At 50.5% G+C, this 14,703-nt stretch overlaps 2 protein-coding genes across 5 annotated transcripts; both read left to right on the top strand.

Moving 5' to 3' along the window:
• Nucleotides 1-70: 70 nt before the first annotated feature.
• On the top strand, nt 71-9,950 carry AP1M2 (adaptor related protein complex 1 subunit mu 2; the record flags this gene model as incomplete). Of its 4 annotated transcripts, none has more annotated exons than XM_081287402.1 (12): nt 71-112; nt 1,877-2,033; nt 2,263-2,330; nt 4,373-4,398; nt 4,509-4,656; nt 4,749-4,875; nt 5,363-5,505; nt 5,608-5,679; nt 7,991-8,149; nt 9,069-9,194; nt 9,470-9,545; nt 9,928-9,950. In XM_081287402.1, the coding sequence occupies 12 exons, from the start codon at nt 71-73 to the stop codon at nt 9,948-9,950; spliced, it is 1,167 nt and encodes a 388-aa protein (XP_081143528.1). The 4 variants fall into 4 exon arrangements, with proteins under 4 accessions (XP_081143528.1, XP_081143527.1, XP_081143526.1 ...); XM_081287401.1 differs by having other exon boundaries at nt 5,357-5,505; XM_081287400.1 differs by having other exon boundaries at nt 4,268-4,398.
• Nucleotides 9,951-11,828: 1,878 nt separating this feature from the next.
• Nucleotides 11,829-14,318, top strand: CDKN2D (cyclin dependent kinase inhibitor 2D). Its single transcript, XM_081286409.1, has 3 exons — nt 11,829-11,888; nt 12,175-12,330; nt 13,361-14,318. Exons 2-3 carry the CDS (start codon nt 12,190-12,192, stop codon nt 13,718-13,720), a joined length of 501 nt encoding a protein of 166 aa, XP_081142535.1. The 5' UTR covers nt 11,829-11,888; nt 12,175-12,189; the 3' UTR covers nt 13,721-14,318.
• Nucleotides 14,319-14,703: the final 385 nt, after the last annotated feature.

The raw sequence follows: 14,703 nt of genomic DNA, 5'->3' as shown, positions 1-14,703 counted from the left end.
GAAGAGGAAGCTGCACGGTCGTCGCCTCTCGGATCGCCCCGTCCGTCTCCCAGGTCCACCGGCCTCCACCATGTCCGCCTCAGCAGTTTTCATTCTTGACGTCAAGGGCAAGGTGAGGGTGACTAGAGGGACAGTGGGGCCGACAGGTGAGGCGCGCTCCGTGGGATCCGGGGCCCACCTCTCTCCTCCCCGCAGGCTAGGCAGGTCTTGGAGGCGTGGGGACCCCGCCGTCCCCAGCAATCCCTGGGAGTCCCGCTTACTCTCCAAGTGGCCTGGGGGCAGTCAGGCTCTCAGAGCCTCCATTCCCCTTTATGTAAAAATGGGGACCACGGGGCCGGGCTGCAGCTCAGTTGGTGGGGTGCTCGCCCCCGTGCACAAGGCCTGGGTCAGTCCCCAACGGGAACAACAAAGGTCCCCACCCAGTGCTCGTTAGAATACGTATAAACCACTTGGCTTAGTGGCCCTGCTGCAAAGTTAAGCGCTCTGTAAATTGAGATTCATTCCATCGCCAGTGTTAATGGCGCCTCTGGGGAAAGGGACTCCACCTCATTTCCCTATGGGTCCGCCTTGCCCCTTCCTGAAGCCCCTTGCGCTTAAAGGTGGTGATGACAGTGATGGTGAAGGTGAAAACATAGTAGTGAGAGCCAGGCGAGGCCGCTCATGCCTGTAAACCCAGTGGCTCCGGAGCCTGAGGAAGGAGGATCGCGAGTTCAAAGCCAGCCTCAGCAAAAGCAAGGCGCTAAGCAATTCAGTGAGACCCTGTCTCTAAATAAAACATAAAATAGGGTTGGGGATGTGGGTCAGTGGTCGAGTGCCCTTGAGTTCAATCCCTGGTACTCCCCCCACCAAAAAAAAAAAAAAAATAGTAGTGAGAGCCCAGCCAGGGAGTGGTAAAGGCCTATAGTCCAGCTACTCAGAAGGCTGAGGCAGAGAGAGGATCACTGAGTTTCAGATTAGCCTGGGCAACATAGGGAAACCCAGCCTCAAGAAAACCAGCAAATAAAAATTAAAACAAAATAAAAACAGGTAATACCAACCTCTTCCATGGACAAGAGCAGAATTCTGAAGCCTTGGTTCAATTTGTTTCTGCACTTCTTATGACTTTTTTTTTAAAATAATATATCCAGAATTTATTTTTGAGAAAGTGCAACAGTGACCTTAATTTTGAAACAAAGAGTTAACCTTTTTTTTTTTTTTTTTTTTTTTAGAGAGAGTGAGAGGGACAGAGAATTTTAATATTTATTTATTTTTTCTTAGTTCTCGGCGGACACAACATCTTTGTATGTGGTGCTGAGGATCGAACCCGGGCCGCATGCATGCCAGGCAAGCGCGCTACCGCTTGAGCCACATCCCCAGCCCACTTCTTATGACTTATAAACTCAATTTACCCAATCTGTAAGATGGAGATGCTGATGTGGCAACAATGAAATAAACTGAGAAATGTCAAACCTTTGTTCCTTTTATTTTTTTGCGGTGATGGAGAGTGAACCTAGTGTCTCATGTATTTGAAGCAAGCACTCTGCCGCTGAGCTACATCACAGCCCTTTTTTATATTAAGATAAGAGCTTGCTAAATTACTCAGGTTGGCCTTGAATTTGAGATCCTCTTGCTTCAGGATTACAGGCTGTGCGCCACCATGCTAGCATAATCCTCCTTGGCAGGAAGCACACTGGGTTTCAATGAGGGCTCTGAATACATTAGCTGTTGTTATCATGTGCCCATTTTATAGACAGGGAAACTGAGGCACACAGAAGCAGAGCCTTGGCTTGCTCCCCTCAACTGGGAAATCCAGCCAGAACTGGACACTCTGAGGCCCCAAGGTTGTGGGTTCTCAGATACTAGGGGTGACCAGGTCATCCCCTTTATCCACCCTTAGCCCCTGATCAGCCGCAACTATAAGGGCGATGTGGCCATGAGCGAGATTGACCATTTCATGCCTCTGCTTATGCAACGGGAGGAGGAGGGTGCCCTGGCACCACTACTGAGCCATGGCCGGGTCCACTTCCTGTGGATCAAACACAGTAACCTCTACTGTATCCAGCCCAGGTAGGGCCCCTGGGGGTTCAGGGTGGTGGCACTTAGGCACTGAGAGGGTGACCTAAGGACAGGAATTGCATAGCACATCTGCAGCGACTCGGGTTATCTGTAGGGGTGGTTTGCAGTGGGGGTAATGGCGGGACATAGATTGGAAGTTCAGGATCTGTACTGAATTTGAGCCCCACCCCTCCAATGTCACCTTTTCCTTAACCTTGCTGTGCCCAGTGGTGGCTACCACACTGAAGAATGCCAATGCCTCCATGGTATACTCCTTCCTCTACAAGACTGTGGAGGTAAGTACTGGCCTCTCATTGGCCCACTGTTCTGTGCCCACCTCTTTCAAGGGTCCTATCTCCCAGGAAACCAGCCTTCCCTGGCCTTCTGTAGGGGTCTCTGGGTTAGCCTGTGCTTCCTCATCAAAGGCTCCTTAGCTGTTCAGATCATCTCTTCTTCTGGGTGCAGTGTAATCTCAGTGTCTTGGGAGGCTGAGGCAGGAAGATTGCAAGTCTAAAGCCAGCCTCAGCAACTTTGTGAGGCCCTAAGAAACTCAGCAAGACTTTGTCTCTAAAACATGAAAAAGGGCTGGGGATGTGGCTCAGTGGTAAAGCACCCCTGGGTTGGTTCAATCCCTGGGACACACACCCACACAAAAGATCATCTCTTCCTCTAATGCAGGAACCAGGGAGATCCCTGAGCCAGCGGGCTTAGGATCCAGCCCCAGCTTCCCTACTTCCTGTTACTTGACCCTAAACAAGTCCTGCCTCAGGGTTGTTGTGCAATTTAATGAAATTAATATGTATAAAGTGCCTAGAACAATCTCCAGTGCAGTCATCCCTTGATATCCACTGGGGATTGGTCCCAGGACATTCCAAGATGCCAGTATCCAAGGATGCTCAAGTCTCTTGTATAAAATGTTCTAGTATTTCATAGAACCTATGCACATCCTTCTGTAAACTTTAAGTAATCTCAAGATGAAAATATAATACTAAGTGCTATGTAAATCTATATAAAGTTGTAGATTGTATTGTTTAGGAATCATGACAGGATTTTATTCAAGTTCAGCACAACATGCAACTTTCTTTTGGGACTTTTTTTTTTTTTTTTTTGGTACTAGAAATTGAACCCAAGGGTGCTTTACCACTGAGCTATCTTGGGGATGTGACACAGGTTCAAACATGAAATTAACTTATGTTTTGCTAGGTGGTGGCATACACCTGTAACCTGGGTGATTTAAGAGAGGCAGAAGCTAGGAGGATTGCAAGTTCAAAGCCAGCCTCAGTAACTTAGAGAGGCCCTCAGCAACTTAGAGAGACTCGGTCTCAAAACAAAAAATAAAAAGTGCTGTGGATATGGCTCAGTGATAAATCACCCCTGACTTCAATCCCCAGTGCCCCCCAAAAAGAAAATAATTTATGTTTTATAGACACCTTATACATATAGACCAAAGATCTTTTTTTTTGTTTTTGTTTTTTTGGGTACTGGGGTTGAACTCAGGGCACTCGACCACTGAGCCATATCCCCAGCCCTATTTTATTTAGAGACAGGGCTCACTGAGTTGCTTAGGGCCTCACCTTTGCTGAGGCTGGCTTTGAACTCGTGATCCTCCTACCTCAGTCTTCCAAGTCACTGGCATTACAGGCATGTGCTGCCATGCCCAGCTAGTTACAGTTCTCTATGACTCACATACAACAACAAAAAATACACACATACTTGATACATATATTTATAAAATCCTTTTATTTATTTATTTATTTATTTTAAAGAGAGAGAGAAAATATTTTTATTTTTAATATTTAATTTTTTTTTAGTTTTTGGCGGACACAACATCTTTGTTGGTATGTGGTGCTGAGGATCGAACCCGGGCTGCACGCATGCCAGGCGAGCGCGCGCTACCGCTTGAGCCACATCCCCAGCCCCTATAAAATCCTTTTAATTACTTCCTCCAGAAGTCTTCTTTACAGAATCTTCCTAGACCTCTCTGCCCTCTAGGATCCTGTGGCTGCTTGTATTTTCCTCCTTACTGTCCCTGATTGGATTGGATTGGTTCTGTGATCCATCCATTTTCCCCATGAGGGGACAGAACCTGTCTGCTTTCTCTAACATTAATGTCCCAGCACAGGCACAGAGTAGGTACTCAATAATTGCTTCTTGGATGGTGGCTTCAATGACTGCAGACACAGCCCGTGGCCATAGCCACACCTATGTGGCAATCTGTGTGCCCCCACCCCAGGTCTTCTGTGAATACTTCAAGGAGCTGGAGGAGGAGAGCATCCGTGACAACTTTGTCATTGTCTATGAGCTGCTTGATGAGCTCATGGACTTTGGTTTCCCACAGACCACGGACAGCAAGATCCTACAGGAGTGAGTGGGCCACATGGGCAGCTGCGGCTGGGCCGTGGGTGGAAGGAATCCAGGAAGGCCCAGAGGTGTTCCAGGGACTAGCTGCTGGTCCCCGTTGCCCTTCCTGCCAGGTACATCACGCAGCAGGGCAACAAACTGGAGACTGGCAAGTCACGGGTGCCACCCACGGTAACGAACGCCGTGTCTTGGCGCTCTGAGGGCATCAAGTACAAGAAGAATGAGGTCTTCATTGATGTCATAGAGTCTGTCAACCTACTGGTGAGGCCCCGCATCTCCACTCCACCCCCATCACGGCCTACCAGCAGGAGAGGGGACCCTAAGCCTGATGACCTCCATGTGTCTGTCTGCAGGTCAACGCCAATGGCAGTGTCCTGCTGAGTGAGATCGTGGGAACCATCAAGCTCAAGGTGTTTCTGTCCGGAATGCCTGAGCTGCGGCTTGGCCTCAATGACCGCGTGCTCTTTGAGCTCACTGGCCGTAAGATTCTGGGGGATCCTGTGACCCAAAGCATGCCCAAGGGAACCAGAGAGCACAGGGCACCTGGGAACCCAAGGAATGCAGCCAGATCTGAAATAAGTTCTCGCGCGCCCTCTGCTGGTCAATACCAGTGCTGCAGTTGCAATTTAACTGAGCAAAAGCTTTTTCATTGTCAAAGCGCGAGAGAGGCGTGCACACTGGTGGAATTTGACATCCTCCTGCTGCATTCCAGGAGCAGCTCTCTATCTTGCCCTCATGGCCTTGATATTCTAGTGGGAGAAAACACATCAGCATCATGTTTAAAAGGCTGACATCAATATCCAGGCTCTGGCTTCACATCTTAGCTCTGCCCTACCAGTTGCTTATGCTCTCTGGGCCTCAGTTTCCTCATCTGTCTTCGCCTTGGTAGTGCTGGGTAGGGAAGGTGAAGATACAGACCCTACCCTGGCATCCAAGGTCACTGTCTTTACTGACCTCCGAGTTTCAGGCAGCAAGAACAAGTCCGTGGAGCTGGAGGATGTCAAATTTCACCAGTGTGTGCGCCTCTCGCGCTTTGACAATGACCGCACCATCTCCTTTATCCCGCCTGATGGTGACTTTGAGCTTATGTCCTACCGCCTCAGCACCCAGGTGAGGCATGGTCAAGCCCTGTGGGAATGGGGTGGTGGTGTGGATGAGCTGGGATGAGGGTTGATCCCAGAGTCTCTGAAAACTCTTCTGTTCTGTCTGAAGGTCAAGCCACTGATATGGATTGAATCTGTCATTGAGAAGTTCTCCCATAGCCGAGTGGAGATCATGGTCAAGGTGGGTCCTGCGGCAAACATGTTAAGGAGGAATGGTCTTTCCCACCTGTCTTTTTCCTAGTCCGACCCTCCTGCTGTTCTTCTTCTGCTGCATTGTTTCCTCTTCGTTTATTTATTTTTTTCTTCTTCTTTATATTGGGAATTGAAACCAGGACATTGTGCAAGCTAGGCAAGTGCTCTACCACTGAGCTATATCCCACCCCTTTTTATTGTATTTAGAAACTGGGTCTCCCTAAGTTGCCCAGGCCAGCCTCGATCTTGTGATCCTCCTACCTCAGCATCCTGAGTAGCTCGGATTGTAGGCATGTGCCACCATGACCACCTCTTCAGAATCCTTAACTTGTGATTTTCACAAAGAAAGTTCTCAATAGTGTTTCAATAACAAAAGGAGTATTAACTACTCATTATGTAATTTTAACTGACTCTGTACTTTGTACAGAGACTGAGGGATGTGAGAAAAGACCAAAAATATTGCAGGTCAGAGTACTTGCAGGTCAAAGAACTTGCAGGTTGGGACTGGGGTAGTGGCTCAGCAGTAGACTGCTCGCTTAGCACCTGTGAGGCGCTGGCTTTGATCCTCAGCACCACATAAAAATAAATAAATAAAATAAAGGTATTGTGTCCAACTACAACTAAAAAATATCATTTTTTTCTTTCTTTCTTTTTTTTTTTTTTTCTTGTGGTGCTGGGGATTGAACCCAGGGCCTTGTGCATGTGAGGCAAGCACTCTACCAACTGAGCTATATACCTGGCCCAAAACTAATATTAAAAAAAAAAAGGAGGGGATGGGGCTGGAGTTGAGGCTCAGTGGCAGAGCACTTGCCTAGCATGGGTGAGGCACTGGGTTTGATCCTCAGCACCACATAAAGATAAATAAATAAATAAAGATTAATAAAAACTTGCAGGTCAGTTGATGAGATAGATCAATGATCCACAGATCTTGTCTGATAGGTTATCACCACAGGTAATAAGAGCTGGGCATACATGAGGCCTGTGTTGTTTTTTTCTTTTTCCTTTTCTTTTTTTTTTTTTTGGCAGGGCGTACCAGGGATTGAACCCAGGAACACTTGACCACTCAGCTATATCCCCAGTCCTTTTTATGTTTAATTTTGAGAAGGACCTCACTAAGTTAGAGTCTCACTAAATTGCTGAGGCTGACTTTGAACTCATGATCCTCCTGCCTCAATCTCCCGAGCTGCTGGAATTACAGTCATGTGTGTCCATGTGTGGCCCTACTTGATTTTTTTTTTTTTTTTTTTTTTGGTACCAGGGATTGAACCCAGGGGTACTCCGCCACTGAGCCACATCCTCAGCCCTATTTTATATAGAGTCAGGGTCTCCCTGAGTTGCTTATTACCTCGCTTTTGCTGGGGCTGGCTTTGAAGTCACAATCCTCCTGCCTCTGTCTGCTGAGCTTCTGGGATTACAGGCGTGCACCCCTGCACCTGGCCCAGTCTTTCCTTATCCCATTCCTCTTCCCTTCCTTCATTCCCTTTCATTCATTTCTCTCCACCTACTCCACTGATCTTCCTTCTATTTTTATTTTCATCCCCCTACCCCTTATTTTTGAATAGCTTCAGTTTTTGTGGGGTTTTTTTTGGAGGGGGAGGGGCTGGGGGTTGGGGTACACAGTTCCAGCACTACCAAAAGAGAGAGAGAAAGAGACAGAGAGATCCTAACTCCCCTGTCCTCCTCTGTCCTGACCCAGCTCTGTCATATTTACTTGGACTTGGGTATTCCTGGTCCCCTGGCTTCCACTCTTGGCCCCTATGTTCTATTCTCCAGATGATGCCTGAACACCTAAGCCAGTCAGGAGCTACTGCTCAGAACCTCCATGGCGCCCATCTGACCTGGCATAAACGCCAGGAACCCAAGGTGGTAGAGTCCCCGCCCAGTTTGCTCTGTTAAGTCCCTGCCTGCACTTCCTCTCACTGTCCCTTTCGTTCATTCACTCCCTTGAGCCACACCAGCCTTCTCACTGTTTCTGAAGCACACCCAGCAAAATGCTACCAAGGGGCTTTGCACTAGCTGTTCCCTCTCCCTCGATCACCCTGCTACCACCACCCAGGTACCCACGTGCCACCTTCCATCTCCTTTAGTTCTTTGCTTAAATGTCACCTCCCAGAAGCTTTCCCTGACCATCTGCCCCCTTTAAAGTTGTTGTCCCAGGGGATGTAGCTCAGTGACAGAACACTTGCCCAGCATGCAGGGGAGGCCCTGGGTTCATTTTCATTACTGAAAAGCAAGGGCTTGGTGGATGTTGGCAGAATATATCATTGAATTCTTCATGCTCATGCTCTCTCCCTGGACAGGCCAAGGGCCAGTTTAAGAAGCAGTCAGTGGCAAACGGCGTGGAGATATCTGTTCCTGTACCCAGTGATGCTGACTCTCCACGCTTCAAGACCAGCGTGGGCAGTGCCAAGTATGTGCCAGAAAAGAATGTCGTTATTTGGAGTATCAAGTCCTTCCCAGTGAGTACTGGCGACAGGCAGGACATGTGAGGGAAAGAGGGGACTGGCATGGTGGGGGGATGAGGTGGAGAATGGATCAGGCACCCACATATGTATGTGTACATGTGCTTATCCTTTGGGAGGGATAAAGGGTAGAACTCAGACCAATCTTCATGATGGAAAGTGGGTTTAAATGCCACATCCCACCCCAAGTTCTCAGGAAACCAGCCCTGGATTCAGATTTCTCACCCTGGACTTTCTGAGCCTGGTGAGTTTGGAAAATCTGCTGCCTCTCAGGGACTCAGTTTGCTATCTATCAAATAAGCTGACTGATGATTTAGCTACATCCTTGGGTCACTGGAAGATTTTTGTTTTTTTTTTGAGACGGCATCCTGCTATATTGCCTAGACTGGCCTCAAACTCCTGGGCTCAAGTGGTCTTCCGACTCACCCTCCTGTGAGGGGGGACTACTGGGGTACCATTTGTCTTCAGCCACTGAAGGATTTGGTCTGTTTATGTCATCTGGGTATGGGGGTTGTCCTCAGGCCTGAGAAGACAGGAGATGGTAATTCAATCCCCGCACCTCTGGGTTTTACAGTTAAGAGTCTTCCATGAGTCTAAGCAGGTGCCTTTCCTTCCTTTTTGTGGTGCTGGAGATGAAACCCAGGGGTGCTTCACTACCGAGCCACATATTTTTATATTTTATTTTTTATATTTTATTTTTTTATATTTTATTTTGAGAGTTTTGCTAAATTGCTAAGGCTGGCCTTGAATTTGTGATCCTCCTGCCTCACCCTCCTGAGTCACTTGGATTACAGGCATGCGCCATCTCACCCCTGTATAATGGGCTGCATGCAGAGATTGCTCCAGGGACTGTCGTGAAGATGGTCTGGAATGGATAGGGGGCCCTTGTGCAGCTGATGTCCCCATGTATTCTCAGGGGGGCAAGGAGTACCTGATGCGAGCCCACTTTGGCCTCCCCAGCGTGGAAAAGGAAGAGGTAGATGGCCGGCCCCCCATTGGGGTCAAGTTTGAGATTCCCTACTTCACCGTCTCTGGCATCCAGGTAAGGGAAGCGGGTAGGGAAGTGCCTCTCTGTGCCTTCAGTGGGTTCCCTGTTTCTCCTGTGCCTTGTCTCAAGTCACCTGGGATTACAGGTGTGAGCCACCATGCCAGCCCACCTCTTTCCTTTCTGTCCTGGACCACCTTCTCTCTGTTCATGCCATGCCACTTCCTTATTACCCTGTGTCATATATTCCCTTGGCCCAAACCATCGTTCCCTTCTGACCCATGGCATCTCACTCCTACAAGCCTGGGCCACCTCATTTTGTTCCCTTTCAGGTCCGTTACATGAAGATCATTGAGAAAAGCGGTTACCAGGCCCTGCCCTGGGTTCGTTATATCACCCAGAGTGGCGGTAAGGCAGCCTGGTTCCTGGGATGATGGGGTCAGGGAGATGGAGGGGAGTGGGATCTCAGGGCTTAAACAATGCTAAAATTCAACAGCCAGCCCTGCCTGTTCACAAGCCACAGTGAACCTCTGTACATCTATAAAATGGAGTCAGTGTCCAGGTCCAGGCTGGGTAAGGTTAGGATAAGGGACTGAATTCTTAGTACTTCCATCTGCTGCCTGGAAACCAGATTGTTGTCAAGGTTACCTTGTTTAACTCCATCCTAAGCTTTGTTAAATACTCTCGAGAACGATTATGAATGCTGGGGCAGGGGATGGATTTTAGGGGACTGTTCCTGTTCCTCTTTTCCTCAGTTCTTATAGGACCCCTGCTCATTGTTTTTCTGCAGATTATCAACTTCGTACCAGCTAGATGGGAGAAGAAGTGGGGGTTTGAACATGAGGGATCCCTCTCCTCGGGGCCCCTCTGCATATTTTAGAGAGGAGCTGGAAATGTGTGGCTGTGTGTGTGTGGTTGTGTGTGGGCAGGCCACTGACTTAGCAAGTTTCCTGCTCCCAGCACCCAACCCCCTCCTTGTATGTTCTACTAATGGGCTGGGAGGGGATGGTCTCTTTGCCTCCCTTACTCTTGGGCCCCCCCCACCATGATTTTATATGAAGAAATATCATAGGGGCTCGAATTCCCCCCCCATGAGTGCCTTCTTGCAGTGTCCTGCCTTAGAGTGTACTGGGGACCCTCCTTCTTCACCGCTGCTGAGCCCAGAGGCTCCTCAAGCCTGTTACTCTGAGCTTTAGGGTGTCATTAAAATGATGAATCTCCTTGCTGAGTACATGCTTCTTGGCTGGGGACTGGGGATGTCAGTTATGTCCCTGAAATGCTGATTGGGAGTGTCCATTTGACACATGTCCATTTCTTAGCCCTGGTCATCACTCGCCTAGGCTAGGGCAGTAATCACCCTGGTGACCTGCTCTTGCCTGAACTTCCCCACCGCAGTCTGGTTTTCCCCAGTAGCAGGCACAGGGGTGGCTGTTAACTTCTTTCTTTTTTGGGGGTTCCAGGTATTGAACCCAAGGGTGCCTAACCACTATATTGCTGAGGCTGGTTTTGAACTTGTGATACTCATGTCTCAGCCTCCTAAGCCGCAGGCTTGTGCCACCATGCCTAACCCGTGATTGTTAATTTCTTAGTCACATCAAGGTTTCTCTACCTAGACCCTTCCTGTGGTTCCAGTGTTGTTCAAAGTAAAAGCCAATGCAGCCCACAGGCCCCATCTGCACAACCCCACCCTATTTCCCACCCACCTTCCCTGACCTCATCCCACTCTTACTTTCTAAGTCATAGCAAGCACACACACCTCAGGGCCTTTGTACCTTACACCAGTCTTGGTTTCCCCACAGAGCCATGTGGCCCCCTTCCTCACCCTCAGGTTTTCAATCAAATGCCACCTCTTTAGGGAGGTTATTCCTGTGACCTTGACCTGTTTTATCAGTTCCAGAACCTTTACCACTGTGAAGAGATTTAATTACTCCTCCTGCAGCAGGAGCCCCCTGGCTAGCTCTCAGTTGGGCGCCTCCAAGAGGTGCTCTGTAAAGATTTGTATAAAGACCTCTGTGGCCACCTTCTGCCACTCTCCTGGGAGGCTCGTCCACGTGGCAGCTGTAGGGTCAACTTTTCTCACTAGCTCACCCTGAGCCAGAATATGATTTTGTTCTCACGCAACCCATTTCCCCTTTTGTGTTTTTTCGTGGTTTCTGACGCTAAAAGTTCCTTGAATGTGCGATCCCAAGTGTCCAGAACGGTTCTTGCATGCGGTGGAGGAATGAATGAAAGTGCTTAGCGAATATTAAGGGCTAATAAACGCTTCTTAGATGAATGGATGCTAGGAGGCCGGACCGAGAGGCTCCAGCCTTGCCTCCCTTCCCTCTGGGGGGCACCGAAGTCCCAGAGAAGTCCACGCTACACTCTTCCTGACCTTTCTCCCTGGGGCAGTTAAACGGGCTCTCTTTCCCGCCCGCCTGGCGGGTTTGAAAACCGAAAACCCCGCCGTTGCCGGCGTCCCACCGTTCGCCGCTTCCTGGCCAATCAGGAACGATACCTCCCACGCCGGCGCGCGGAACCTCCCCGGCGACGCTCTGTCATTGGCTGCCAGGAGCATGTGGGCGGAGCTCCATTAGGTTGAGGTTTGGCATGGAGGCTCCGCTACTGTGTAGCGAGTTTGTAAGAAAACAAATTGGCGGTGTTCGGGGGTGGGGCCTCGAGTGCGCTGACTCCGCCCCCTGGCGTCTGATTTTGCCGCAGCGGCGGCAGCGCAGCCTCAGAACAGACCCCGCCCGTCGTGGAGGAGGGAGGGTGAGTTGCGGGGAGACCCTGCCCCTAAGGGGCGGGCACCGGGCAGTGCCCTACCGGCGGCGGAGGGTTGGGCCGAGTTCCCAGCCGCTCTCCGCCCGCCCGGTTGACAGGGGGAGAAGCCGGCTGCGAGGGCGGGGGTCTCGCGGGAGCCTTGCGCCAGCGAGCCAGGCCAGGAGTCTAGCGTAGGCCGGGCGCACCGGGGCCGAGCCCCGAGAGGGCTGTTTGGGCCAGCAACGGCTGGCTTCCCGGCACTAACCGGGCTGGGGTGTGGCGGGGGGCTTCGCAGGCCACCAGTATCAACATGTTGCTTGAGGAGGTCCGCGTTGGCGACAGACTGAGTGGGGCCGCAGCCCGGGGCGACGTGCAGGAGGTGCGCCGCCTTCTGTACCGCGAGCTGGTGCACCCCGACGCCCTGAATCGCTTTGGCAAAACGGCTCTGCAGGTGAGGCCCGGCTGGCCAGGGACAAAGGCGGGGCAGTGGAACCCAGCGAGGGTTCCCTTCCTTGATGACCCCCTGGGCTCCAGTCCTTCTCTAGGCTGATATTGTACCTCAAGGTCCCTTTTTTAGGTGGGTTATGGGGGGGTGAAGGTGGGGGGTTTGGAGGACTTTTCATCTTTCCTTGACGATTCCTTGTTTTCTGCGTGCGGGAAGAATTCGTTTTCCTTTGGGAGGTTCTTATTCAGCGGGTGGGTTTCAGCTTCTTTGGATCCCAGCTTCATGAGATAGCTTAAGTTTCTTGGGGCTTCCATGCAGAGAGCCAGTCTCTGGAAAAGATGAGTTCTTGTCTCCCTGAGAAGGAGGGACCCCATTTTCTAGGTAGTCCTCTAAAAGTTATCTAGTTATTTGAGGGGTGTCTTTATTTCTGAGGATTGTATGGATTTTTTGGCATCTCATGGGGGCCCCAATAGAACTGTGTCATATTGTATGAGGTCTCTATTCCCTGGGAACATTTTACAGGGGAAACGCCCCACTTCTTGAGGGACATCAGGTATCCCCAGGAAGATTCCCTTATAAAAGATGGGGCTTTTTCCTGGAAAAATTATTTTCAAATTCTCTAGGCATTTCCTTTCCCTTGAGACACCTGCCAAGTTATTTGGGGGCAGTTCTCAGTCTCCAGGGGCTCATTTCCTGGAGGGGGCTTTAGATTTCCTGATGATTTCCCATATGTGGGGGGCTCTGTTTCCTTGGGGGTAGGGAACGTTCTTGGGTTCCTTGAAAGTTCTCCTGGAGGTTATACTTTTTGTTAGGGTCTCGCTGTATTATTACGGGAATGATCAGCTTCTTGAGGATCCCAGAACTTGTTCTCTTGGGTCTCACTATCCCTGGGGACTGGTGTTTCCTGGAGTGTCCCCATTCTCTAGAGGACCTCTTCTCTTGCATTCTCTATTCGTGAGGACCCCTCTTTTTGGATGACCATTTTCTCTCCAGTGACCCTTCCTTGGGGACTTCCTGACCCTCTGTCGCAACATAGGTCATGATGTTTGGCAGTCCCGCCATCGCTCTGGAACTTCTGAAGCAAGGTGCTAGCCCCAATGTTCAGGATGCCTCCGGTACCAGTCCAGTCCACGATGCAGCTCGCACTGGATTCCTGGACACCCTGAAAGTCCTCGTGGAGCATGGTGCTGATGTCAACGCGCCTGATGGCACTGGGGCGCTCCCCATCCATCTAGCTGTGCAGGAGGGCCACAGTGCTGTGGTCAGCTTCCTGGCTCCTGAGTCTGATCTTCAACACAAGGATGCCAGGGGGCTTACACCCTTGGAGCTGGCACGACAGAGAGGGTCTCAGGACATCATGGACATCCTGCAGGGGTGCACAGTGATCCCACTGTGAGCCAGGGCCACTCTACCCAGCAAGAGAACCCACTAGGTTCTGTCAAAAGAGGAGGGAAGAAACACTTTCTCTCCTCACTTCTTTTGCTCTTTACAGAAGGGGAAGGAGGACCAGTTTGTGGCTTATTGGTGTTGATTTTTTGGGGAGTGTGTGTTTGGGGGACATTTCTCATTTGTTTTTCTCACCCCTTTTGGTGTGTTGGACAGAGAAGGGCTCCTATAGGCAACAGCCACCGAAACGGTTGATTTTGTCTGCACCCCGGGCTGCTGGGGCTGCAGACTAGACCCAAGCGCAAAGTGCTTAAAGCCCCAGCCCCAGAGTGAGTCATCACCTCCAAGGCTCCAGGAACCTGGTGACTTTGGCCGGCTGTGCTCAGAGAGATCCCTGAAGTGTGAGCTCTGTCTTGGGCATGGGGGGCAGGGAGGGAAGTGTTTCAAATCAATAAAAGGGTAGTATGAGTAAATATTTTGTTGGAAGCTTGTTTTCCAGTCTCTTGTACAGCGTTTAAAAAAGAGATTCTATTTATTAAGCTTTATGGAAAAATTGTGTGTGATAATTTAATGTTTCTACCCATTAAATTAAAACTTGTGCATGATCACGGCTTGGGTGGCTTCTGATTTGTGAGGTTGAGATGAAGACTCACGCGACCAGAATGTCGATGGGGATGAGCATCGGGGTCGGGGGGGGGGGGGGGGGTCGCGGAAGCTGTGGGGGAGGGGAGAGCGTGGTCACTCCCAGAGCGCTAGGGTGAGCGAGCTGGGTGGGGCAGCGGTTGGCGCTGTCGGAACGGAAGGGAGGCAGGAAACCGCGAGTGGAGAAAGGGCCCCCAGATGTCAGCTGGCTGCCGGGAGCCAGAAGGGTGGGGAGGTGGGCGGTGGCTGAGGCCTTCCCCGCAGGGGCGTGACCCATGGGCGGGACGGCGGTCACAAGGCAAAAGGGATCCCGGAAGGGCTGGGGGCGGGGTTAGGCCCACACGCGCGGCT

The sequence above is a fragment of the Spermophilus citellus genome, assembly GCF_964194105.1.
Source record: "Spermophilus citellus genome assembly, chromosome: 3".
In the NCBI taxonomy this organism is placed as follows: Eukaryota; Metazoa; Chordata; class Mammalia; order Rodentia; family Sciuridae; genus Spermophilus; species Spermophilus citellus.
The sequence above is the reverse complement of the archived record's forward strand: the minus strand, read 5'-3'. Positions and strand labels throughout refer to the sequence as shown.